At 35.9% G+C, this 26,235-nt stretch overlaps 2 protein-coding genes across 5 annotated transcripts; one reads left to right on the top strand and one right to left on the bottom strand.

Annotated features, from left to right (window-relative positions):
• The first annotated feature begins 1,016 nt into the window (after positions 1 to 1,016).
• Positions 1,017 to 3,888, top strand: LOC103492902 (biotin carboxyl carrier protein of acetyl-CoA carboxylase 2, chloroplastic). The gene is made up of 7 exons (XM_008453450.3): positions 1,017 to 1,545; positions 2,467 to 2,517; positions 2,621 to 2,787; positions 2,905 to 3,220; positions 3,329 to 3,400; positions 3,484 to 3,549; positions 3,648 to 3,888. The coding sequence occupies exons 1-7, from the start codon at positions 1,369 to 1,371 to the stop codon at positions 3,669 to 3,671; spliced, it is 873 nt and encodes a 290-aa protein (XP_008451672.1). The 5' UTR covers positions 1,017 to 1,368; the 3' UTR covers positions 3,672 to 3,888.
• On the bottom strand, positions 3,709 to 25,809 carry LOC103492901 (sister chromatid cohesion protein SCC2). 4 transcript variants are annotated; one of them, XM_008453446.3, is made up of 28 exons: positions 25,202 to 25,809; positions 24,057 to 24,166; positions 23,075 to 23,217; positions 22,903 to 22,996; positions 22,537 to 22,793; positions 19,419 to 19,526; positions 18,611 to 18,722; positions 17,745 to 17,838; positions 17,468 to 17,654; positions 16,911 to 17,342; positions 16,272 to 16,813; positions 15,969 to 16,179; positions 15,842 to 15,892; positions 15,591 to 15,749; positions 15,333 to 15,500; positions 11,312 to 11,611; positions 11,049 to 11,216; positions 9,321 to 9,490; positions 9,050 to 9,158; positions 7,245 to 7,406; positions 7,056 to 7,160; positions 6,752 to 6,985; positions 6,360 to 6,493; positions 5,985 to 6,275; positions 5,477 to 5,906; positions 5,085 to 5,177; positions 4,871 to 4,996; positions 3,709 to 4,766 (listed from the first exon to the last, which is right to left on the bottom strand). In XM_008453446.3, exons 1-28 carry the CDS (start codon positions 25,465 to 25,467, stop codon positions 4,551 to 4,553), a joined length of 5,472 nt encoding a protein of 1,823 aa, XP_008451668.1. In that variant the 5' UTR covers positions 25,468 to 25,809; the 3' UTR covers positions 3,709 to 4,550. The 4 variants fall into 4 exon arrangements, with proteins under 4 accessions (XP_008451668.1, XP_008451669.1, XP_008451671.1 ...); XM_008453447.3 differs by having other exon boundaries at positions 11,049 to 11,201; positions 25,202 to 25,808; XM_008453449.3 differs by lacking the exon at positions 25,202 to 25,809 and having other exon boundaries at positions 23,075 to 23,225.
• Between the last annotated feature and the right edge of the window lie 426 nt (positions 25,810 to 26,235).

The raw sequence follows: 26,235 nt of genomic DNA, 5'->3' as shown, positions 1-26,235 counted from the left end.
GAAGAATGTTAGAACGGGAGAAAATTTGAAGAAAATTTTGAAGAAAATTTTGAGAACTCGGTATTTTTTACCGACACATGCAGAAAACAGAGGAAAAATCCAAAGGTTGAAGAAGGAACAGAAGCGTGAAACGAAACAACTTACCCATACTTTGGGTGGTGCAAACCGATTAAAAAGGAAGGGCGTGCAAACGGTGGAAAAGCGACGGAAGAGAAACCGATGGTGGAAAAACGACGGAAGAGAAAGCGACGGTGGAAAAATGGAAGAGAAAGCTACGGTGGAAAAGCGACGGTAGAAATGCGCTGGAAAGCCTTTACAGAAGATGATTTATTTTTTTGGAAGGAAAATTAGAAAATTGAAGGGAGTGAATAGTATGTATTAATTACAGGGTATTTGTGGTTTTTCTTACTATTGTATTTAGGAGTCTGTATTGTAAAGTAGGTAGGGGCATTTAAGGCATAGTTATCTCATTTATTATGTGGAAATTAACTGTTTTGCTATTTTGACAATTTAAAAATAAATTTGTCATTTATCCAAAGTAAAACTTAGATTTTGCTATTCTCCTTGTCGCCCCTAATAATTATTCTAAAAATTGTTACCTATTATAATTACCCAAACCCAACCCAACTAGAAAAATCATACAAAATTCAACCCAACCCAATCCAAAATAAAAACTAATCCAACTCAACATTTACAATTTGGGTTGGGTAGCTCGGGTTATTCGAATTGTCAAGTTATTTGAACACTCCTACTAAAATCCTTTGTTAAAAATTTTCAAATTTAAATACATTTTTTAAAGGGGTTTTCAAAAATAATAAAAAAATACAAATTATTGGCGGAAAAACTACTAAAGAACAAATCTCATTTCGCTTGATTTTGCCATAAAATGCAAATAATTTGTCCATTTTACCGTCTTTCACAATTTCCATTTTAAAATGTAGGCTTAAGTGGATTTTTCATATAAAAATCTCATATATATATATATATAAAAGATTGGAATCGATGGGCAAGATCAGGGAAAAGCTGAAAAATGGAGTGATGTTCTTGTGTGTTTGTTCGTTAAAAAGAAAAAGAAAAAGAAAACGGCGATGCTTCATTTAATGCTCTCTCTCTCTCTCGCTCACACTCTCTTCGTATTGTGATTATCGAAATTTCTCCAAACGCCAAAATTTCCCATTTCCCTTTTCTCGCCTCTCCCGCTCCACTCTTTCTCCTTCTTTGATCTCATCGCCATTTCTCTTTTTATTTATTTCTCAATCCCCCGACTCTCTCTTTTCATTCCGATCCCTTCTACATTCTCCAAACCTTCTTCTTCACCACTTCCGCATTTAACCCACAATTTCTTTCTACCTTCTCCCTTCCTCTCCAATGGCCTCCTTCACTATCCCATGTCCCAAGGCTTCCACTCTTCCCGGTTTCGGCTCCAGTGCTCGCAAGAATTGGCATCACAACCACATTAACCCCAATCTTTCTCTTAATCGCCTCTTCAAGGATTCCTTTTTGGTTGGATCTTCTTTTGTCGACTCCCCACTTTCTGGGACTGAGGTATTACTGCCTTCATTCCACATTCTTGTTATAATCTTCACTGACTTCATGTTTTTACAATCTCTGAACTCTATATGTGCTTAACGTAATTTTTAACTTTGTAATATTTTTTTTAAATTCCCTCTGGATGGATTCTGTTGGTAGGCTTTGGCATAAAACCATGTGGTTGAGTGTAGGAAAGTAATTGATGGATTTTGGGACATTTTAAGTTCCAATTTTAGGACCTACAGGAGGTCACTTGGATAGGAGTTTCTAATTTCTTTTTTTCATAGTTACTTTCATTCGTGGCACTTTACCGTTCAATTAGAATCTAGCGTAGAGAAAGAAAGCTGATGAATTAAAGAATGATGAGAAAGAGCCAAGCGAAGAGAAAGTGATGGTGTGTATTGGAAGGTTTAGTACAGGATTATTCACTGTTTTTGGGCTGTTTTCAGGAAGAGCAGATTGGTTCTTTTATACCTTCCTAGACCCAGTTTCATTTCATGTCCTCAATGAAAATCGTTTGTTTGTCCCGAAAAGAAATGTTCTGTTCAAGGTATTAAATTGTGTTTGTTTAATTCAGTCAGCAGCATATCCAGATTAGGTTTTAGTGTATTCAAGGTATTTAAATGGATCTCTTTTGGCTGGGGATCCTATCGGTCATCATTCGTAGTTTGTAGTGATGAACAGGAAACTGAAAAAAAATTTGTGTACCTAACGGTTGATTTTTAAACGACTTTGGTGTAGAGGACATTTTGAAGCTGAACGGTGGGGCAATACTGATGACTTTGTCATCATCGCCATAAGTTGTTCACAGATGTGTTTCTTGCTAATTTGTTTTTGAACTACAACTTGTATGTTAATGGAGCCTGTAGATGGTGAGATGTTTATGCTTTTAAATTACATTTTGATCTTAGTATGTTCTTCTTTTGTGCTTTTCAGTGGCCAAACAAGAAAAAGTCTACTGGTTTGGTTGTGTATGCACTTAAAGAGGTTAGTTGTTGCGATGAACTTTTAGGTGTATGTAGATTTCTGAATGCATTCATAGATTTTAGGTGTATGTATATATATATATGTATTTTTTTTTTAATCCTAGGTGGTTGTTGGAAAAACTTCAAATTCTGCACCAGCGATTGCCTCTACACCTGGGAATGGTCCATCTGGAGGAAAAGTCGAGTCTGCAGTCACAGTTTCTGATCAAAGTTACCTTCCAGATGAGCCGTCAATTTCTACATTCATGAGCCAAGTTTCAGATCTCATCAAGTGCGTTACTACCTTCCGTATTGTGTAGGAATTAAACTTTGAGAGTGTTGAGTCATCATCTCCGGGTTGCACCACCTTTTTTCATTGAGTCTTTACATAATCTTTTTTTATATGCAGACTTGTTGATTCAAGAGACATTATGGAACTGCAACTGAAACAACAAGATTGCGAAATTGTAATAAGAAAAAAGGAAGCTATACAACCACCAATACCCACACAGGCTCCAAGTCCATACATAGCATTGCCACCACCTCATGTGCTTACCACGGTTGCACCTCCACCGACCCCGGCAGCTGCACCTACAGCTACTTCTACTGCTCGTGCAAGTCCTCTTCCTGCACCAAAAACAGGTGGTTTGTATCCACCTTTGAAATGCCCCATGGCCGGAACATTTTATAGAAGCCCTGCTCCAGGAGAGCCTCCATTTGTTAAGGTAACTTGAGAATGATATAATGTAAGGGAGAACAAAAATTTATCAGGACTCGACAGAAGTGTTTACTTGTAACTTGTTTTTCGTATCTCGTGTGTTCTGTTTTTGTAGGTTGGCGATAAAGTGCAGAAAGGCCAAGTGATATGTATAATTGAAGCCATGAAGTTAATGAATGAGATTGAGGTAAGCTTCGACAATGCCAACCTTTTTATTTTTGTAAATTTAGATACATATGTAGCTATTACTTATTGTATGTTCGACTTCAGGCTGATCAATCTGGAACCATAGCTGAAATATTGGCTGAAGATGGTAAACCAGTCAGCTTAGACACGGTACCCTCTCTCCGATATCATATCGATACGAAATGTCTTATATTCTGTCTTTGCCCTTGAAAACAATCTAAATGTTAAAATCTTCTTTTGTTCTGCAGCCTCTTGTTGTGATTGTACCTTGACAAACTTGAAGAGAGGACAACCTTTCGATCCTTTGCCTTTTTTTTTTTTTTTTTCTTCTTTTAATTACTTTAGGTTCACATTTGTTATAGATTTTACGCACTTTTGGACTACGTGTACTTTTAACTGAATAAAGACGACCTTTTGTTGATTGAAGATGATGAGGCCTCTTTTGTTATAATTAATATTCAAATATCTTGAAAAATTTCTTCCCCTTCAGAGATTTGAATATCATCTTGATCGAAATAATAAATAATTAAAGTTGACAAATCATTCGCAGTAACATATTTAATAAGAATTTATACATAATAACTTAAATAGAACCACACTATGCATTTCCTTAAAAATGTCAATAAACACTTCAATGAGAAGATGAAGAGTAATAACAGAAACAGTAAGAAAATAACAGAAACCAAAGTTAATATTAAGAAAAGGACAAAGGAAGGAATTGAATTCTCTTTCACTCCTCGAGAGACATCATCTTTCATCACTAATAAGTTGCATTTCAAAATTTTACATCCAAAAAGGCACATTATTTGTTAGATGCTATCATTGAAATCGAAAGTAATTTTCCTAAACAAAATTACGGAATCTAATGTGTAATGAAAGTCGAACTTTTCCATTAACAAATGAATGCAACCAATATTATATTACCCAAAAATAAAACAAATTACATGATGGAAACAACTACAGAAAAACTGGCTCTCAACTTTTTCTATTAGCTGTTTCCACATTGATTTGATTGCCTACACCCCCCACCCCCACCCTTTTTTCTCTTCCCTTCCCTGTCATTCTATCCCCTATCTCTCTATTCTATTTCACTTGATTAATGTACAAGTTAGCCTAAAACTGTGCATATTACAATTTACTTACACCTATCTTCATCGTTGCCTACTCCCTCTCATGCTATAGCTACTTTTCCTCCCACTGTTGCTCAATCTCTTGCCTCCACTCCAATCCTCATCATCGTCATTGTCATCATCATCACCACCAATTGTAGACTTCCGTCCTTTTCTTACAGTAGGACGCTTCCTTTTAATGTTTGCAGTGTAAGTGGAGTAATCGAATGCATCATCCCTAAGCGTATTCTTGAAATCCTGCAGGGTTGATACTGCAAATCAAGGGATGACAGAGAGAGTAGATGGGAACCATGGAAAAGGAAAAGAGGGAAGTGGGTGTGGGGTGTGGGGTTGGACCGCACCTGATATCGTTGCATGAATTCTTGATAAGACGTTGGCAAAGTTGTGCATGTTTCGCTGATGTCGTAAGGAACATTCTGCTTGGACAGAAACTCTCCAGGTTTCGGTGGTTCATTTGGATTGAAAGACTAATTACAGGAAAAGAACACGAGCCAATTGAATTGTTTTGTCTAGTTTGTGCATATAAATTAAATACCAATTAACAAGCATATATACCTGGCATCGAGCATCGTTCAGGCAGTACACGATTTTTAGATGTCTCTTTAGCTTCAGAAGAAGCTGCAGTGCAATAGATGACAGGCTCATGGTCTGCAATGGTTTGACAAACGGACTGAGAACAATTGATGCAAAAGGATGAAACAAGATAACCCAGAGGAGAAGAAAAAAACATGTAAAACACAACACTAGATTGATTTTGAATGGTTGAAGACATGTTTAAGGGTGACTTTGAACTTGATTTTAACTATTTCAAAATCTCTTCCATACGTGACCAAAATGTACCATGGCAAGATGCATATTTCAATTAATTTTAAACAAAATATGTAGACAAATTCAATCAACTTTTGAGTGGATAGAGCCATTTGATTAAACCAGCTGTTTGAAATCACCTGAATCTTCTGAAGATCGTCTTTTGAGATACTAAACGAATCCATAGAGGAAATGTTATGGAGTTTTCCCTCCAATGTAGAATTATTATTATTCAATTCATGATGGGCAGCTGACTCTGGTGGGATTTGCTGATTCAGATCCATCAACGTGAAATTGCAAAAAGGACGAGGTTGATCAAGCTCCACTGACCCATTCATATCTGATAAAACTATATTATCAGAAAATAACCCAGGTTGTGGAGGCTGAATCATTCCATTTTCGTATGTAACATTCTGGGTATTCCGTTGTAACAAATGAACACTCAATGCTTTGATCTCTTCTTGAAGTGCTCCTCCTCTTACTTGTATTATTCGATTAATAGCATAAATCAAATATAAGGGCTCATCGGGGAATGTAAATGGTAACAATGCAAGTATTTCTGCACAGTACCTGCAAAAGAACAGAAAAATTAAAGATATTTTAACCACGATATCATATCGAAGTGGAGAAAAGGAATGGATTTCTCACATAAGGAAAGGTATCATAGAGTCGTTCATCCGTGGGTTGTCAAACTTTCGCACAATGGAAGATATAAAATTGTTCCTTGAAACACGGTTGGCCCGTATGAGCTTGTAAATTCGAGAAACTCCAAGTCTTGCTTGAGTCAATGAACTACTGTCAGATCTACTTTTCAAATTGCTAGAGCCCTTGGATTGAATTTTTTTATTTGCATTGTCAGAACCACGGCTGATAGTTTGAATGAAAATGAATGACATTTGAAGACCATCCCCCAGGCGGCTCTCAAAAAATGTTGGGTACCTGAAAGGAGACGCATTAGTTAGTTATATTGCATAGGTATTACTTAAGCTGACAAGTCATTAAGATGAGTGTAGGGGAGATTACTTCTCATTCATATTCATCAATAAGTGGTGAGCCAGCTTTGCATTTGCCTCATGGGGGTCTGTTTCAAGCGCGATAAGATACGGAACACAAGTAATTGGATGGACAAGACCTTGGCGAAGCACCACTTCCACGATCTGTATATTGAAAACAAAGCAAAAATACGTCAATGAACCAAATATTTTATTTGCTGCAGTGCAGTAAAACAAACAAATGGTCGTTCATTAGAGAGAAAATTGTCTGTTTCCTCACGCTGTCTTATAGAAAAAAAACTGATATCCAAAGATCATCTCAGTATCTCAACATGGCTATTAATAACATGTTGAACATTAAATCAGCCATCCAGGTTAAGATGGTTGTTACAGACAGCTTTCTAGTAGACCAGAACTTTTTACCTTGAGGGCAATTTGACGAACTTGGCCATTTAAATCTAAGCTTCGTCCCAGAATCCTTTCCCAATACAACTGAACAATACCACCACAAATGTTGGTATCTCCGGCACCAGCAGCAACAGGTACACTTTGGCCACTCTCCACAGTGTCAGGGCCAGCTCCATCACCAGCTTCATCTGTTCCCATTTGACCTTCCGCGTCAAGAAGGTAATCATACATATTTTGCAATGCTTGCATCTGCCCAGCAAAATAATTCAATCGTATGCCCATAACACTCGAGGACAACCAAAGGATATTATTCACTCACCTTAAGACGAACATCAGAACCAGATGACAATGATTCCTCTATAATTTTCCCAACACCTTCTTGAAGCATAAATTCAGGCCTCGCAATAAGAACAAATCCCAAAGCCTACAAAATATATACAAATTAGGATGCCTCAATACGTAAACAGATAAGAAATAATCCAACAGAAAATAACAAGTGAGAGGATACCTGCAGCGCTCTAACCCTAATAACCAAATCCTCCGTCTGCAGGTACATCTTTAACAAGCTGAGGCTCTTTGTAATATCAACATTCTTATTGCTAGAATTGCTCAACAAAGGACTACCATAACGAATAAGTAATCCAAGACAGAAGAGTGAGCGTCCTACTAGCTGCAATTTCATAATTCAAATTTATATAAATATTATCTTGTATGCAAAAATATCTACTATATACACATAGAAAATCATTGCACCTAGGAACTTCATAAAATTTGTTCTGATAGTTATAGCCAAAAGTATTACAAATAAAAGCACAGTTATACTATAATTTAATTAAACAACATAATAAATGCATGTATAATAACCAATGTCATGGCAGACCTACACAATGGTGACAAAGAAAATCAACGGAAGTGCAGGAATGACAAATCACACTTCAATCTCAACCATGCAATCAGTTATTGCAATGTGACAGACCCTGAAGTTCATCCCAAGCTACTTAAAGAGACCTAGCAGGGCACTAGCCCTTAACAAGCAAGTACACGACGGGAGAAGAACTATAGGAGGGAGTTTGGAATGTTGAGTTGGTTATTATAGTATGTAGATTATAATAGTTTGTAGGTAATAATATTATGTGTTTGGGATGCAGAGTATTTTAAACAAAGTTATAATAGTTTGTGTTTGGGGTGCCAAGTATTTTAGTCTAGGTAGAGAAAATAGTAAACACCGCAACAAAGAGAGAAAAAAGAATGAGTAAGAAATAGTAAACACTAACAAAAATAGATTTAAAATAGTAATCCTATAGTTAATTTGTGGTTAATTGTAAGTTATATAGTTGGAAACACCAATGATTATAATTGGAGCCCCAAACAAGTAGATCGTCTTAAATCATTAATCGACCCAAAAGCTAAAGCTAATAGATGAAGGTAAATTTAATCATACCATCTCACTTAGGCTTGAAATGTGGAGAAGACCTAAAATGTGAAATTCCATATTAACTAGGGAGAAAATAACATTGAAGGGGCTTGAACACATGGTCTCTTGGACCACCTGCTCTGATACGATCTTAAAACACCGATTGACCTATAAGCTTAAGCTACAAGTGAATGAATTTAATTATTATCTAATAGCTAGCACACTCCACCCACTTGCTCAGTCTACTGGTCTGTATGAATGTCTCAGCTGTATACATCACTGCACTTCCACTTGACACCTATCGTGATAATAAATGGCTTATCTCGTCGTGACCTATTAAATTCTCAAAACTTTTTTCGCTCCATCCCCGCACAAAGCTTTCTTTAAGAGGCTGGGTTGGTTCCTTTTCTAGCCTCCCAACAATTTGATTTAGATGTTCAGGAGAGGAGAGGTGGAAGAAAAGGCTTGGGGTGGATTTAGGAGTCTTTTTGCGAGCCATATCCAGTGAGAGTATTGTACAACATAGGGATGCATTCAATTTTTGTTTGTCTATTAGTTCATAGTTCTTCTCTTTACTACGGAATAGAGCAGCTTGGTGGCTCACAAGGGTCAACCTTGAAGTCACAGGATCAAATCCTATCTCCTCAAAATAAAATGAAATTAAAAAAAAAAAAAATTGTCTAACCCCTAAGGGCCTAAAGCATAAGTCAGGTTTGTGAGGTATCCAATTTAATAACTATAAATGGAAAACTTAATTAAATTCAAACCAACAAATCTCATCACATGCATAAATCATAATCAATACTCAAGATTCCAAATCTCTCTCTAGACTGCATCTCTTGTTGCTCACAAGAAACATAAGAATATAATGATAGAAATTAGATTTAAGAAAACCTAACCTGTTTGTTATCGATCCCTTGAGAATCCAAACGTTTAAAAAACATCTGAATAAGATACTCCACGACCCATGCACCTTTACCTGCTATCTTACTTAAAGAGCAAAGACACCTGTGATTAGGGGAAAAAAATCAGTCCCTCAGAAAAATCTAGAATGCAAATAAAGCTGAAACTAGATAGTTGAATTATGCACAAGGTAAGATGTGTATATCGCAATACTTTGTTATGCAAAAATATGTTGAGAGAAGTACAAAAAGTAAAGAAGATAAGTACTTGATGCAAGCATGTACAACTGTCAAGAAGGAGTGCCTAACAATCATGTGTTTCAAGTCTTGTTCTAGATCTTCAGCAACATTTGGAGATAATTTTCGAAGCAAGGGCAAGACTGCATCAATTATGAATATGATACTCTCGAGTAACTGGGCAACCACTCGATTATCAACCTAACAACAATATGACCCAAGTTAAGGAGTAGGCATCTCCAAATTCACTTCTGAATTTAATACATAAGATAAGAAATGTCTTTTTGAATGAGAAATATATGGACTTAATATCTGATGTTGGCATTTGCGGAAGTAAATTAAAAAGGGTCACACCTAGCACCCAAAAAACAGATTCCCTTAAATTAAATAGACAAGGAAATGTTTTCGTAGATCCAAATTAATTTGTAAAACAATTAATCCTTATTCAAGTCATCAATTACAGGAAATTTATTTCTATTGTAACTTCCTGTTGTTGCTTTAATAAACTCATATTCTAAGTTCTTTTAAAGATGTATAACATCAAGGCTTAACAATAATAATAAGAATATAAATAATAAATTAAATAAATAAAAAGATTTTCTCCAGTTACTTTGAGGAGGCTTTCGCAGCGGTGGATCTAGAAATTTTATTGGCGGAGGGCTTTACAGACTAGTAAAAATAATCTGAAAAAACATAAGTAGCAAGGCTTGAACCTGGGTCAAAGGGGGTTGAGAGACAGTTTTATCATGGGCTAACTTCTAACTTGGTATTATTTTTGTTTTTTATATATATGTAATATAAAGAGCATAAAATTAAGGGAGCTCAGGACCCCCAGGCCTATGCTAAATCCGCCAGTAGCCGTTCGTGCTATCATTATTATCTTGCCCCAAAAATAAAAACATTAGTAATAGTACAACATAAAAATATAGAATGTTAAGAAAAAAATTTGGACGCTTTCTTATATAGTCCTTAATTAAAAATGTCAATAATGCTATCAAGTAATTTTGTTCTGTTGCATTTAAAATCTACATGAACTTTTTTTTTCTCCCCGAAGATACTAGTATTACATTTTTTTTTTGTCTAAAATATATAAGTTGTGACAAAAGGTAAGAAAAAATTAATAATACTATATATATTAATGATTAACTTATAATATACATTGGTCATATACGAACGTGGAACAGTGAACAAACATGAAAATTAGCGACAAGACTATTGAAAATATTTACAAATATAGAAAATTTTCAGAAGCTAGGAATGACAGAATTTATCAATGATAGATTTTCTACAAAGTATCTATCATTCATAGATTCTGAAATTTTGCTTTACTTTTTATATTGGTTCTTTTTACAATATTTGAAAACAACCCAATACATTTTAGAAGTTACATTTTTCTTTATTATTTTGAATGTCTTCTCTGGCACGGTGCATTCCTTCGCTTTTCCCATCTTTTGCAATTTCATATTTAAAAAGAAAACTTAAATATATATTTTAGCAAAATATAAGAAAAAAAATTATAATGTTAGCAAAGTAAAACTCAACATTCTTTTAGCTTTTTTATTGAACATTGATCATTTCCCTAGTCATAGATTGATCCGATCGTTTTATTTTTATTATTTAAGAAAAACAACTTTGATAGTTCGTACTACTGTTATGAGATATTAGGATTTGTAATCAAATTGTTGATAGCTATTTTCACCGAACCAATAATATATCTAGTTATGAGAAGAGTAAAGGATATGAAATGAATAGCAGATACCTGGCTCTTGAGGTAAGGTTGGAGAGTGACCACAAACTGGGATGGGTTGGATGCAGGTGCACAGAGCATTGGATCCACAACACAAAAGGCGTGCAAGACCAATACATATGGAAGTGCCCGCACTTCTGTGTCCATGTTACTTCGCTCCTCCACCTGAGAGGTAACTTTCTATGCATATCGTTGATTTGAAATAATATAATAATAAATCTAAATACATAAAGAAAACCGTCAGCAATTAAAAAATGGGGAAGCAACAGCGTTACCTGCAATATCCTTTCCAGTAAGCACTTACACATCAACTCGCATCGCTTGCGAACTGATGTGAGGGAAACAGGGTTGATACCAACAGCCTTAGTTGATTGTGGTAAAAAATCGAGGGCTAAGTTTCTCTTAATAATAGTCACAAGAAGTTGATGATTTGGCATTTTCCTCAATATTTCAACAATTTGCTCAGTTTTATTGGCTATCTCTAATGGAACTGAGCTATCATCACCAAAGAACTGAGTTTGTGAACAGGAAGGCTCCTCAAACCAGAACTCATAGAATGTCTTGCAAACAAGATCCTATGAATCATATATAAAGAAACAAAATCGCACGGTCAAACGAAAGACAAAGCTTCCATATACATGTTTGAGACACCGCCTTCTTCAGTAAAAGGAATCTTTGTTGCAAAATTCAATAATAGATGTGAAGTACTAGAAACTTAAATATAAGTTAAGTTAAATTTAAAATTAAAAAAATAAATAACAAATAGAAGTTCTCATGAAATGCAGATTAATTATAAAAAAACTTGAGTTTGTGAACCAGAATGCTCCTCAAGCTCAAACAAGAACATATAAAAGATTCATCAAGAAAACAGCATTCACGACACACAAAGGTCAATATGAATTCTTGGTGATGACCTTTGGGCTCAAGAATGCTCCTGCCACTTTTCATTATTCGATGAATCATGTTTTTCGACCTTTCTTACATCATTTTATACTGGCATTTTTTATGACATTCTGGTGCACAGCCCAGATTTAGATTCTCACAAAAGACATCTCCAGATTGTGTTTGATTTGTTGAAGACACAAGTATTGTATGCAAATAGAAATAAAAAATGTGTATTTGGGCAGACTAAGATTCATTACATGGGAAATTGGGTATCAGAGTTAGGCGTGCAAGTTGATCAAGAAAAAATTCAAGCTATGAATGGATGGCCAGTTCCTAAAAATGTTCCAAAATTGTGTGCATTCTTGGGGTTGACGGGATATTACAGAAGATTTATTAAAGATTATGGAACAATTGCAGCCCCTTTAACCCAACTTTTGCAAAAGAATGCCTTGAACTGGAGTGCAATAGCCACCGAAGCTTTTAATAAATTAAAGGAAGCCATGATGATAGCCCCTGCTCTAGCCTTACCGGATCTCAAAAGGATCTTTGAGATTGAAACAGATGCTTTAGGTTTTAGTTTGGGAGCAGTTCTTATGCAAGACCAGAAATGATAAGCAAATAATTGGTATTCATTAGCTGAAGCATAGAACGAGTAACTTTTAGGCTAAGCTTCCCAATAAACTTGAAGAGTTGCAAAACTTGGAACTTCAAAAGTTATTTGAGCACCCAAAAGTCATAATGAATCTAAAAATTCTTTATTGTTACGTGTTTTCATTTATTATAGTAGTTGAAAAGGCATAAAATTAAGTGTTATGTCCTTTCATTTAACATTTTTAATTAGCATAAATAGGGTTGAAGTTTCCACATTTTGGGAGGAGAATGTCAATATTAAAAAGCTTGTGCTTATTCAACCCTTTTGGTGTTATCTTTTCAAATTTTGCTTTAGATTTGATGTTAAATATCAACTCATTGGATTAATCTTGATCAAGCTAATCTTGGAGTGAGTTGTCTTAGGATTTAATAGTGATCATCATAGATTCTAGGTTTCATCTAAGTTAGATTTCTTTGTGAGTTTTTGCAAGGATCCTAGAAGGACCTCTAGTTTTGCATGTAACAAACATAGTGGGCGCTTATCATTTGGTATCATAGCTTAGAGTCATGCCAAAGACTCTAGGTAAATGTGAAACATTGATAATAAAAGAAAAGACAGTCAGTTTGATTAAGAAGGGGAAGTGAAAGAAAATATAAAAATCATGATAGCGAGCGTACATTGCACTATAACATTTTGTGCTATTATCATTCTTTTGATCTTGAAGGTTTAGAGGAGACCTTCAAAAATGAGTTGAATGCAACACTCATGTAGTTAATATTCTATACAAAAGAAGTGAATATCATTCAACTAACAAACCAATCTCGAGATGATGACTACAAAATGGCTTTGTAAGGCAAACGTAGGATTCAAGGACGAATATCTCGAAGAAAGGGAGAATGATAAGCAAATAATTGGCATTGGTTAGCTGAAGCATAGAACAAGTAACTTTCAAGCTAAGCTTCCCAATAAACATGAAGAGTTGCAATGCTTGGAACTTCAAAAGTTATTTGGACACTCAAAAGTCCTTTCATTTAACATTTTTGATTAGTATAAATAATCGTAGTTTCCACATTTTGGGAGGAGAATATCAATATTAAAAAACTTGTGCTTATTCAACCTTTTTGGTGTTATCTTTTCAAATCTTGATCAAGCTAATCCTGGTGTGAGTTGTCTTAAGATCTAAGAGTGACCATCATAGATTCTAGGTTTGATCTAATTTAACTTTCTTTGTGAGTTTTTACAAGGATCCTACAAGGACCTATAGCTTTGCATCTAACATAGTGGGTGCTTATCAAGAAACCAATTGCTTACTTTAGTCAAAAACTGTAGGGCAGAGCTCAAGCCAAGTCTATCTATGAAAGAGAACTAATGATAGATGTTTTATCAATTCAGAAATGGTGGCAATTACTAACTTGGACAGAAATTTGTGGTGGTTTTCAATCAAAAGGTTTGCATTAATACAAAGGGTCATATACAAAAGGAGGCAAGTTTTGTCAGCTACATCTTCTTTGATTCCTTCGATCCTCGAAATTTTCCATGACTGTTTTGGGAGGACATTCGGGGCAACGTACCTATAAAAGATTGGCTAACAAACTGTATTGAAAGGGAATGAAAAACTCAGTGAAAGAATATGTGGCTCAGTGCATGGTTTGTCAACAGAATAAAACAGAATCTTTATCTCCGGCGAGATTATTGCAACCAGTGCCAATTCCAGATCAAGTTTGGGACGACTTATCCATGGACTTCATTGAAGGTCTTCCCAAATTTAGAGGATTTGATTCCATCTTGGTGGTGGTGGATAGGCTAAGCAAATTCAGTCACTTCATTATGTTAACCCACCCTTTCACCGCCAAGCAAGTAACAGAAGTAGTCATCAGCGTAATAAAGAAATACGCTGATGAAAAAGGGCAGAGATGTGACTTATGAAGTAGGTGATGAAGTGTTTCTTAAGCTTCATCCATATAGAGAAAAGTTGTAGGCCCAAAGGCGAAATGAGAAACTGGCTCCGAAATATTATGGTCCTTATCATATTACGGAAAAAATAGAAGCAGTGGCATACTGTTTACAACTTCCACCTGGAACCACCAATCATAATGTCTTTCATGTGTCTCAATTAGAGAAGAACATTGGTGGATGGCAAGTTATTCACCCTAGTTTGCCAGAGTTACCTGATGACTTCGAAATGAATGTGCGAAATGGTTTTGGGAAAACGATGGGATTTGAAAATGAAAAAAGAAGTTTTGATTAAATGGTGCAATCAACCAGATTTCGAAGCCACTTGAGTCGAATTGGAAAATTTCAAGCTGCAGTTTCCTGATTTCCACCATATCAAGGTGGATTTCGCAGAGGGGGTATAAGACCTTCAATCATTCACACGTACCAAAGAAAGGGTAAAAAAGGAAAAGGGAAGAATGTTAGCTTCACAAAATAAGGAAGTGAGGACCATTTGCGTTGGGATTATGGGGGTTTTGGAAACTTATTTTGGGTGTGAATATTTTGGAAGCTCTTGAGGCTTATGGGAGAGAAGAGGCAGCTCTCAAATTCTGCAATGGTTCTTGTTGTATCTTTGCTTATTTATTCTTAATTGTGTTGTGTTCTTAATTCACTGGAATGTGGAAGCTATATTGTATCATCTGGATATTTCTTTCCAATCTCGTATCAACATCAGATCAGTTTGTCTCTGCTATTGTCCTTGTTGGGTATTTTCTGAGTGCAGGGAACTAAATACCTAACATCCTATCCCATAGGTGATGAACACCAAATGAAACTTAAATTTAAGGAGAGCAGTCATGGACAAAATTTGCATGATTTAAACCTACCTGAATACTTGACTCATCATCACCAACTCGAGAAATGATCTCTATGCATGCCCTAGTAAACTCTGAGAAATTTGCATTTGAAGTGCACATATCTCGAATGATTTTGATGGCTCGTTTCCTCACACTAACTCCGGTATCTTTGATTCTCTCAGAAATCTTTTCAAAATACTGCAAAATCAAGCACACTGTTGGAAGAGGGAATAAGGAATTAAAGAAAATCGAGGCACAAAATGAGAATTAGAACATGCATTTACAGACCTTAAAACCAAGATCAGGATGTGAGGCAATATGTCTGCCAACAAGTTCCAAAGCTGCTTCCCTGACAGATATCGCAGAATCACAAAACCTTCCTTCCACAGCCAGTTGCACACGTTCGTCTCCCAATACCTCTGGATCAGCTTCAACAATTATACTGACCTGCTTCATTAAATCAGATAAAACATATGTATAGTTTAAAATATAAGGTGATGTTAAAATAATAACAAATAAAGAAAGGGGAAGAGTATCACCGCTCGTAAAGCCTTGGCCCTAATTACTGGAGAATTTTCCCTTAAACTTGCCTGAATGAGGACAATTATATTTTCAAGAGTTTCAAGCACATCTATACATTAAATCAACCAAAAATAGTTTACTAACCAGAAGCATGTGAAGAATCTTATCAAAACCTCTAGAGAAAGAATTATTTTGTCCTAGTGCGAGAGTAATTTTCTTAACTGAATCCCTAGTCAATAAGGAGGAAGTATTGCCGCCATCCCTCACTATTGCCATAGATTTCAGTCTAGAGAGATAGTAAATAAATTTCTGCTCAGATTTTGGATCATCTTTGTACCACAGGCAGAGATAGAACCTGCAATATGTGCATTATCAGAATGATAGCAAGGCGCCAACAAGAAATTAAAAAATAAAATCACGAAATAAGGACGTCAAAACCATACAAACCAGCGAACAAATAGATGAAAATCATCTGTGGAACCAACTTCCTGGAGGTAATTCAGAAGCAACTGCTGAACAATTTCAATGTTTGAAACAAGCCACAAAGCATTGGAACCTTTATCTGACCAATCTTTCCGCTTCTCACTATCATTCTTGCACTGGGATTTGCAATATGATTGTAAGACTTGAAGTTGTTTTCTGCAATGACAAATTTGGCAGTACCAGCCCCGATTAGGAATTTCATTTTCCCTTCCAGTTCCTCCCATGCAATCTGCATGAAATAACCTCTGACAACCTTGACAGACAAGGATATACTTTTCGACCCTGCCATCCAAGCAAATAGAACAGACATCTTTAGGGTAACTCTGATCACCAACATCCTCTTTATTTCCCAACTCTTGCAATATCCAAAACTTGTCTGTGGCACAAATGACTGCATCACGTTTCAACCTTGCAGCAATCATGCCAAGAAAATCAATGGCCATAGAACGAGCAGAGATGTCTTTAGATTTCAGTCCGGCATTTTGAAGTAATAACACACAAAGAACCTGCAAACGGATATGCCTTAGGAGGAATGATAATTATAAAAATAATGAAGAAACAGTGTTTTTCAACTTTAAAGAATCAGTACGGAAAGATCACCACCTCCAAAATAGGAGCTGATGCAGGATATTCAGGTAAATTTAATGTTGTGAGTAGATCCAAAACCATATTTTCCATCATTACTTTCACTTCAGATGCATCTTGAGTCTTCACATTAGCAAACCGCTGAAGTACATGAGTCCAGAAAAGACAGCATGCCTCTGTAGCTGCTTCATGGCATTTGGTTGGGCAACTACTGTCAACTGAAACTTCAAAGATGGAATGACTATCTGATGCTTGCCTCAAAGCTTCAGGGAGGTTTGCACTATAATGTACTAACTGAATCAACAAGGCAGTAATCATTTGAATTTGACGTTGTTCTTCTTCTGGTAGATGATACGCCCTTAAAGCTCGTTTCGTGGATGGCAATTTGAAGAGCATCTGAACTAATTCATCTATCAAATAGTTACGATGTTGTGTATATGAATAAAATATCTGCACCAAGTTTGAATGTTTTCATCAGAAGATTTAAATGGCAGCAACCAATTGCATTAGGGACTATGTAAAACATATACAAAACAACACAACATTTCTTGTAGAAGAGAAGCAGAAATCCATACCCCACAAATTAAACCAATTGCCTTAAGTTGCAGGAGCTGAATATTGTCCACCAAAAAAGTAGAAAAGCTTGTTTTCACTAATTGAAGAATACAGCTATCTGGTAACCTCTCTATTAACAACAAATCCTTAAGTAAACCGAGAATGGTGCACATCTTCTGAAGAATAGTATTAACAGCATTAGATACCCTGTCAAAGAAAAAAATACATATATTACTCATTTGAATTCTTTAAAATCATTATAATGTTCAATAAAGGGACAGAATATGATAGGCACACTTGTTGAGTGCAGGCTTCCTAATTTTAGTAGTCTTAACAGCACGACGTTTCTTAGTCGATGAACCATAGCCACCATCTTCTTCATCTTCATTGACTGGAAAATCCAAAAAATAAAAAGTAAAAATACATGGAACTGATCAAACTTCATCTTTAAGATAGTTAACAAAGCGTTTTTTTAATAATTTCAGAAGCAATAGATAACATTACAATTAGAAACTTAGGACTTCTTTTTTTTTTTTTCTTTATGAAATATAGACTTAGAGCATGTTGCACCAGCAGTACGTCAAACAATATACATCAGCACAACATTGCCTTAAAAACATTTATTTAAAATAAAATGATTAACTTTCATTCAGGAAAAATAAAAGAATACACGTGCATACAAAAAAGAAGCCCAAGAAAAGGGGAGCTCCCCTTGCAAGAAGGGACTCCAATTAAGCTATACATGCCTAAAGTATATTACAATAGATTTTTGAAATTGAAACCCACAAAGAAACGTGAAAACAAGCGAGGGACCATAAATCTGAGGGATCCCTATCCACCATAAAAACATATGATACAAGGGTTTAAACATAGTTTGTTTAAAAAATTAAAAGAAAAAAGAACATGATCAATATTCTATTAAGCGCAAAGTCCATGGTACAACAAGGTCAAAGAATTATGGAAACACCACAAATTGAACTCCACTATAAGAATCCGAATCCAAAGAACACCTTGAAAAATCTTTTACAATTCTCCATCCAAATTCAGTCTTCCAAAATTTTCCATCCAAATTCAGTCTTCTAAAATTTTCCATCCAAATTCAATCTTCTGTTCTCTGTCCAATTCTTTTGAGGGACAAAAAGAATCTAGATTAAACTACTAACCTTCAAACACACCATTTTCACTGACTTTATGCAATGCACGATAAGAAGGATCATAAGCACACATAATATCCATTATGTGACGTCGGGAGAACTCTAGAATTCTCTCAATGATCTGATAGAGATAGAAGGAAAAAAATGGTTAGTCATCAATCTTCAATGAATCATGTATCATCAGCAATCAGCAACAATTCTAAAATCGTGAAGTGCACTGAAGAAAAGTAGTCCTTCTGGGGACTTGATTGCAATTTTAAAAAGTAAAAAAAAAAAAAGAAATAAAAAAGAGCTTTATCCAATGAAGTAAAATGCACATTGTATAGAATTTATGTATAGATACAAAATTAGAAATTAGCATGAAGTTTGAGATAGTGAAAATGAAGGATTAATTTTTACAGACAAGCAAAGTTTAAGATCAAACACATAATCATATATCAAATGCCTAAATTAAAACATCTCATCACCAAATAAGTTCTCATCTCTATCTCTTCCATCCATCATTCAGATTCATAGCGCTCCATACTCTCCCTGCTTGTTTAAATCTTATTTCCATATTCCTTCAAGTCCACATCTTTAAACCAACAACTTTGTTCAATTTTTTTTTCTTTAGTTTTGGAAAAAAAAAAACATCAAACTTAAAAGAGATCCATGCACTCAACACATTGAAGAGCCAGACGTAGCTTAAGTGTGAAGCACGCCTAACAGTACACAAATTTTTTTGATAAAAATGGTCGTCAGTGAGCAGATATGCCAGAGAACAAACCTCGACAGAATAATCAGGATAACACAAATGCAAGCAACTAAAAGAACAAACCTCTTCTTTGTAAAGCAACTTTGGCATTTGGTCGTGAGCCATTATTGCCAGAGATGCATGTATGGACTCCAAAGCACAAAAGATGGTTGCAACCGCATCTGAATCTGACTAAAATACGATAGGAAAAAGAAATTCGAATTAGGATAAGGAAACCATAATGCAATGGCAGCAACCAAGCTGAGAGAAGCAAGTCATTTTCTACTCCAAAGAACTTTCAGACCACAACGACAACGAAACCAAAAAACAGAAGGACAGCAGCAGCATCAGTTCCCACAAAAAAGTAGAGAATGATTACTTCCACCATACAGATGTTTCATTCAAACAACAGTTGCTTTACCATTAGAGCACCAAATTCAGTTATTGTACAACTTTTGTAAGAAACTTCAACTGCATAAGAAGTAAGAACCAAAAAATACAAACAGGGAGAAGGAAATGTGTCATCTAAGAAGCATGGACATTCAGCAACTGTCCATCTTCAATATTTATGCCAATAATTGAAGTTTTAGCCAGATTTTAGTGGGAGTCTAAAGGCTAAAAGGAAGACTGATAGCCTGCCACCAAGTTGCAAGAAAACCATCTTATACATCTCCCCCTCCCTTCACTCATGCTTGGGCATTTCTAATTTTTGGGACGTTTTCCTCCCCTTTCTCGTACTTCGGCATTCCTTTAGGTTGTAAGTTTCAGATTTTTTCAGTAATTTCCAGTTTCCCTCCCCTTTCTCATACTTCGGCATTCCTCCCAAAGGTAAAGCCATGGGCAGACTGTTGTCTGATACTGCCAAAAACAGTGGCTTTTTCTTAGATTCTTGGAGTTTAAATTACAAAATGGGAGGTCGGTTAAATTTCTGAAGGATTTTCCAGTTATCTTTGATATTTCAATCATTGAGGATTGCTGAAAAGAAAACTCAAGAGATTGGAATTTGAGCCTTCCAAAAGACATTTTTATGAGAAATTGAAGAGAGCTGGATGAGCCTTGTACAGTTGATGGATGTAGAAATATTAGTCTGTCTTATCCCAAAAAAGGAGAACACCAATATGGTGAAGGAGTTCAAACCCATTAACCTAAGTGTCTATAAAATCATGAATAAGGTCCTTGCTAATCCCTTAAGAGAACTGTTGCCCACAACTACTTATGAGGCGTTTAAGAACTCAAGGACGGACATTTGTACAACCTATAGAACAGTTCCTATTCAAGTAAGGTTGTAACTATTTATGAGGATCAGAGAGCTTTCTTAGTGGGGAGGCAAATTCTTGACCAAGCTCTTATTGCAAACGAAGCCATTGAGAACAATCAAGTGTATAAGGAGGAAGTGATTTTCAAACTTGAGTTTGAGAAGGCTTATGATCATGACGAACGGGATTTTCTAGATAAGTTGTTGCATGAGAAAGGTTTTGGGCATAAATGGAGGATGTGGATGTGGGGTTGTGTTAGAAATGTGAATTACTGTATCCTCCTACCTAGGGCTTTTGATGGGAGGTAACTCGAGGGCCATGTCTTTCTAAGATCCCATTTCTGAAAAGATCTGTAAGAGGTTAGCTTCTTGGAATAAAAGTTTTTTCACTGAAGTTGGTAGGCTAACTCTGATCAATCGATGCTTAACAACATTCTCATCTATTATATTTCCCTCAAGCTCATAGTTCGGTTTGTCAGAGCCTTAAGAAGTCTATGAGAGATTTTCTTTAGAAAGGGTGGATGAAGGGAAGGGTTCTCATCTGGTTAGTTGGTAGGTTGTTGGGTGCCCCGTTAACCAAGGAGGGAAGGAAATTGGTAAATAAGGCTTCAAACAAAGCTTTGTCCAAGTGGCTACGGCGTTATTCCCTTGTGTTGAATCCTTGTGGCCAGAATCATTGCAAGTAACCATGGTTCTCATCCTTTTTATTGGGTGGCTAAAGAGATTAAAGACACATACTGAAATATGTGGAAAGAAATGCCGCTTGAGCTTCCCACTTTTTCTCGTTTGGTCCGTTGTATTGTGGGGATGGTAAGGTTACATATTTGTGGAAAGATAGTGGGTGGGGGATAATCCCCTTTGCTTTCCATTTCCTCATCTTTATCATTTTCTTCTTTCAAAAATCGCCTTATCTTTGATTTTTTGGTTCAGTCCAGAAACTATGTGTCCTTTTCTTTTGGGTTTTTCTGTCATTTGTCCAAAGAGGTTGCCTCTCTTCTTTCTTTGTTGGGCCTGGACGAGTCCATTTCTTGGGTTGGAGAAGGAATATTCATGTCTGGAGTCCAACCATTGTGAAAGCTTTCCTTGCAAGTCTTTCTTTAGGTTGTGGTAGGATCCCTCACTTGTTAGTGAGTCGGTCTTTGATGTGATGTAGCGGATTAAGATTCCAAGTAATATAAAGTTCTTAACTTGGCAAGTCTTGCTTGGCCGGGTGAACACTTTAGATAGGCTTGCTAGGAAAATGTCTTCGTTAATGGGCTTTTTCTGTTAAAATCTTTGTTAGAAGGCAGAGGAAAATCTAGATCATCACCTTTGGGACTGTCAGTATGCGAGGTTTGTGTGTAGTTGCTTGTTTGATGTTTGAATTGCTGGCCAAAGGAATATTCTTGCAATGATCGTCCCCTTCATCCGCCTTTCAGAGAGAAAGGACCTCTTCATGGTTTGTTGGGGTGTTGTGTTTTGAGATGGGGGAGGAACAATAGAGTGTTCAAAGGTAATAGGAACCCTTGTGAGGTTTGAACCTCATGGGTGATGTGTCACCTTGGGCTTCAGTATCGAAGCTTGTTTGTAATTATTTTCTAGGTAGCATCTTACTTAATTGGAATCCCTTTTTCAAGAAAGGTTATTTTTGTGGACTTGTTTTTTGGTATGTCATTGTATTCTTTTATTTGTTTCTCGATGAAAGTTGTTGCGGCTATAAATAATTTAAAAAAAATAAAGAAAAAAACAGAAAACAAAAGTATTCAAGGCAATGCATCAATTATTTGAATGAATGCATTAGAAAAAGTTACTTTTTACATAGAATTAACACACGGCTCACTAAGAGAAAATGTTCTTGATTCAAGGACTCGATCATCAATGGTTTACCATGAAGACAATTCAAGAAAACGGGAACGAGCACCAATTAAGAATATGAATAACAAAACCATTTAAAAAAAGGTAACTCACATGTTCACATTCTTCAACAGACAATCCTTCTGCTCTATGAATCTGATTATCTAAAACCTTCAACAGCCTCGTCAGCTTATCTAGAGGAACCAAATGAAGAAGTTTCTTCGAACGTATGGACATTATTTCATTGACAAGCATTCGAAGATCAGTAAGAGGAAGAGCCAGCCACTCTGATTCATCACGATCATCATCGACAATTTCAGCTCTACCACAAAAGTCCTCTAAGAACTCACAAGATTTTGCAAGGGTGTTGTCTACAATATTCAAAGTAATATTTAGTCCATGAAAGATGAAAACAAAACTTGTGAGGTGAAATACAGAACAGCATCCATATACTAGCTCAAGAAACGTTTGTAGAACAACCTTGAAGCTCAGAAGAGCCAGTTCTACCAGAAGAAGTTTCATCTCGGACTTTCTTCTTAGTTTTTACTTTTCTAGAAGATGAGATTGGCGTATCCTGTAATTTTTTTATAGCCAGGATTAGCAAAGCACAAGTAATAAAATAAAGAGACTGGAAACCCTAATGCTTGCATACATTAGTAGGCATAGTTTCAGGTTCCATCTTTTGACTTTGAGTTGTTCTAGAGTCTCCTTCAACTTGATTTCTAATATGTAGTCTTTGCTCAAAAACTTTCCTATCAGGTACTGTACTGCTGGAGACATGCTCCATAATAGGACCTGAGAAACTTGAACAGCACAATAGACAGTAAGTTCAAAAATAAATGATTGACTTCAGGAATAAAAGTCATCCAAGTAAAATAAAATCAAACAAAAAGGTAAATGAAAAGATTAAAATCATCTTCATTCTTACTTTCCTATTTTCATGGTTTATCGTAACCCTTTTTCCTAAATATTATATTTTTACAATTTCCCGCCCCTTAAAATTACCAATGGGGCCAGAACATGATGCACAATCAAACAGTAATTTTATTGTTTAAGAAATAAAAGGGAACTCATCGGATCTGAAGCTTTTGAATTCCTTGTACACCTCAACCCGTTTTTGGAGGGGGAAAAAATGCTAATGTATTCCAAATAAATACTATGAACAACCTAGGAGCTAGATAGAGAGAAACCCCCTACAAAGAAAAACCTTCCAATAATTTAAACATCAAAAGACTATAGTTATATAGAATATTTCTAGAGCTTGATCAGGAGCAAGAAGCAGAATGGTGTACAATAATAAAAACAATTAAAAGAAGATAACTTGTCTTCGAAATTTGGAACTCCTAGGTCCCACGTCAAACATAAACATTCCACAAAGCATGGACAATTCTTCCCAACTCCAAACAAGCATACACTTGACTGATAGAGCTATTTATATATCACAAAAAGTGACAATATCACGCCAAATTTGCTCATAATAGGAGATTCAAAAACTTTTTCATTACATTGGAGAAACAAAATAAGATGGTTTGTGTCACTCAATTTACATTTCAAAATATGTCAAGATATAGTTACATTAAGTCATTGATATTTCCATTAAATAAGGAAGAAAAACATTTCAAGACTTCGTTTACCTGGAGCAGTATAACTGAAGGCATCACCATCATGACGTAGAACTTCCTCATAGAGTTCAAAAGGCTCCACAGACCCTTCTTGAAGAACCTGAGCATCTTCTCTGAGATTTCTGTTGATGGCACCAAAGTGAATAATAATATCAATATGAACATGGAAAGAAATCTATCGCATGTAACTCTCCTTTTAGTTTATAGGAAGCGAAATCAACTGTTTTTTCCCCTTCTCTTGAAAAGAAAACAACACTTTTCATGGATAAAATGAAAAGAGACTAATGCTCAAAAATACACAATGCCAGAAAACATAGGAGAATTAGAAGACAATAGAGACCATAAACTTAAATGGAGAAAATAAAAGCATCCGAATACAAGTTTGTCTTGAATAGAATAATTAGCAAAAACTTGAACGAAAAACATCACATAGAGGCTAGAATACGAGCAAAACCCAAACGATGCATCCATGGAATTTATTTTTCAACCATATTAGACAGCCAAAAAGGAAAACAGCCGCCTAAAGGCCTTAGGAACGAGGAATCACTAAGTCAAATATGGAGACAATGTACAGCATAATTCAGTAATGCAACTCTAGTTAATCGACAGATATCAACTACGTATTGATGATCCAGCAGTTCACAGTAACTAAGTTTAGTGAGGGATAAATCTCCGGAGAGTAGCTAGCTGGGACGTCTGGTAGCCTACAGACTTCCACGATTGAAAGATGACATAAACTAGTATACTATGAAAATCGAAGCAGTAACCGCCGCGTATACCTTCACTAATCCAAATTTGTCGGCTACTACTGATAATTCTACAGTTAAATTTTGAAAATGAAGGCTATAGATGCTGCTATTCGCATTAATCAAGTAGTTCTAACTTCAAAAATGGATAATTTAAAACCCAAAAGCGAAAGACTAGTTGCATTGCTGAATTACAACTACGAGATAGAATAATCCTAAATCAACGGTCAAAAAGTAGAGATTTCAAAAAAAAAAAAGTGAAGTTCCTGAAAGCATTTCCGTGGAGGCAGAAATAGTAACACCGCCAAATCCACAAAACAGTAGGAGCGAACCAAAATAGAGTCAACCGAAGTGAAGAATTAGGAGAAAAATGAAGTTCGAAATAGAGAAAAAAGAAATTGGGAAACTCACAAGTAAGAGACATCAGTAGCAAGAAGCAGATCAGCGATCTTCTTAGAGTGAGGGAGAAGATCAGCGGTGGAAGTAGCATAGGTAGCGTCGGGGTGATCGAAGAGGCGAAGGTGAGGGTCAGAGGCGCCAAAGAAGACCGGAAGTGATGGCAAAGGCAAGCAAGGAGCAACTTCAGAGTGTATAGTATTAGACAAGCCGATGCCGCGGTTGGAGGAGGTAGAGGCAGAGGAAGAAGCAGAAGCAAAAGCAGAGGGCGGCAAACTCATGGAGAAGAAAGCCGGAGAGGAAGAGCATGAAGAGTAAAAAGGCTGAAGGAAGTGAAATCAAGGTTGAATTGAGAAGGATGTGAGTTTTACAGAGGAGAGGAAAAGAGGGAGAGAAGAAGATGGAGCCCTAGCGATAGAGGAAGAAAGAAGAGAGAGAGAGAGAGAGAGAGAGAGAGAGGCCAAACCAAAAGCATATGGCGGGGAAATTGTGTTTATGGGCAAAAATTGGAAATTTTTTGGACAGATAAATATTTTAATTTTTGGAAAATAATGATAATTATGAGCAGACTGCGAAGAAACTGGAGGAGGTGATGGTGAGGAAACAGTGGAAATTTGTGTTCGTGTTTCGCCTCCTCCTTTGGTGGACTCCATTTAAGTAGGACTCCATACTCTTATTACTTACCTTTTCTTTTTCTTTTTTTATTCTTCTTTTTTCTTTTTTTTTTTCTCTCCCTCTTTTCTCTCCTAAGTTTCAACCTACCACCCCAACTCAACCTACTAAACTAATCTTACCCACGTGGATAGTTTTATCCACCTCTCTTTCTTTCTCTTTAATTTTCTTTGAAACAATATTTGTTATTACCAATACCAATCAAATTATCCTATAACTTTTTAAGTTTATTTTGAGACAAATTATTTTGAATCACAAAATCCAAATATGTTTAAATACAACAAAATGGTAAAATACAATTTTTAAAAAAAATAAAAGAATTTGGCAAACTATTCTATTTACAACCCATAGTAAAATTTTTAGCCAATGAGTAGTAG

The sequence above is a fragment of the Cucumis melo genome, chromosome 7, assembly GCF_025177605.1.
Source record: "Cucumis melo cultivar AY chromosome 7, USDA_Cmelo_AY_1.0, whole genome shotgun sequence".
Classification (NCBI taxonomy): Eukaryota; Viridiplantae; Streptophyta; class Magnoliopsida; order Cucurbitales; family Cucurbitaceae; genus Cucumis; species Cucumis melo.
This window is presented reverse-complemented; position numbering and strand designations above follow the sequence as displayed.

What these genes read in the sequence shown, in the direction of transcription:
- LOC103492902 (XM_008453450.3), top strand. Translation starts at nt 1,369, where the DNA reads ATGGCCTCCTTCACTATCCCATGTCCCAAGGCTTCCACTCTTCCCGGT. An exon ending in CCCCACTTTCTGGGACTGAG is followed by an intron (nt 1,546 to 2,466) that starts GTATTACTGCCT and finishes TGTGCTTTTCAG; the next exon opens with TGGCCAAACAAGAAAAAGTC. An exon ending in AGTTAATGAATGAGATTGAG is followed by an intron (nt 3,401 to 3,483) that starts GTAAGCTTCGAC and finishes GTTCGACTTCAG; the next exon opens with GCTGATCAATCTGGAACCAT.
- LOC103492901 (XM_008453446.3), bottom strand. Translation starts at nt 25,467, where the DNA reads ATGAGTTTGCCGCCCTCTGCTTTTGCTTCTGCTTCTTCCTCTGCCTCT. An exon ending in AGATTCTTCACATGCTTCTG is followed by an intron (nt 15,893 to 15,968) that starts GTTAGTAAACTA and finishes GTCCTCATTCAG; the next exon opens with GCAAGTTTAAGGGAAAATTC. An exon ending in AAGGGATCGATAACAAACAG is followed by an intron (nt 7,407 to 9,049) that starts GTTAGGTTTTCT and finishes ATGAAATTGCAG; the next exon opens with CTAGTAGGACGCTCACTCTT.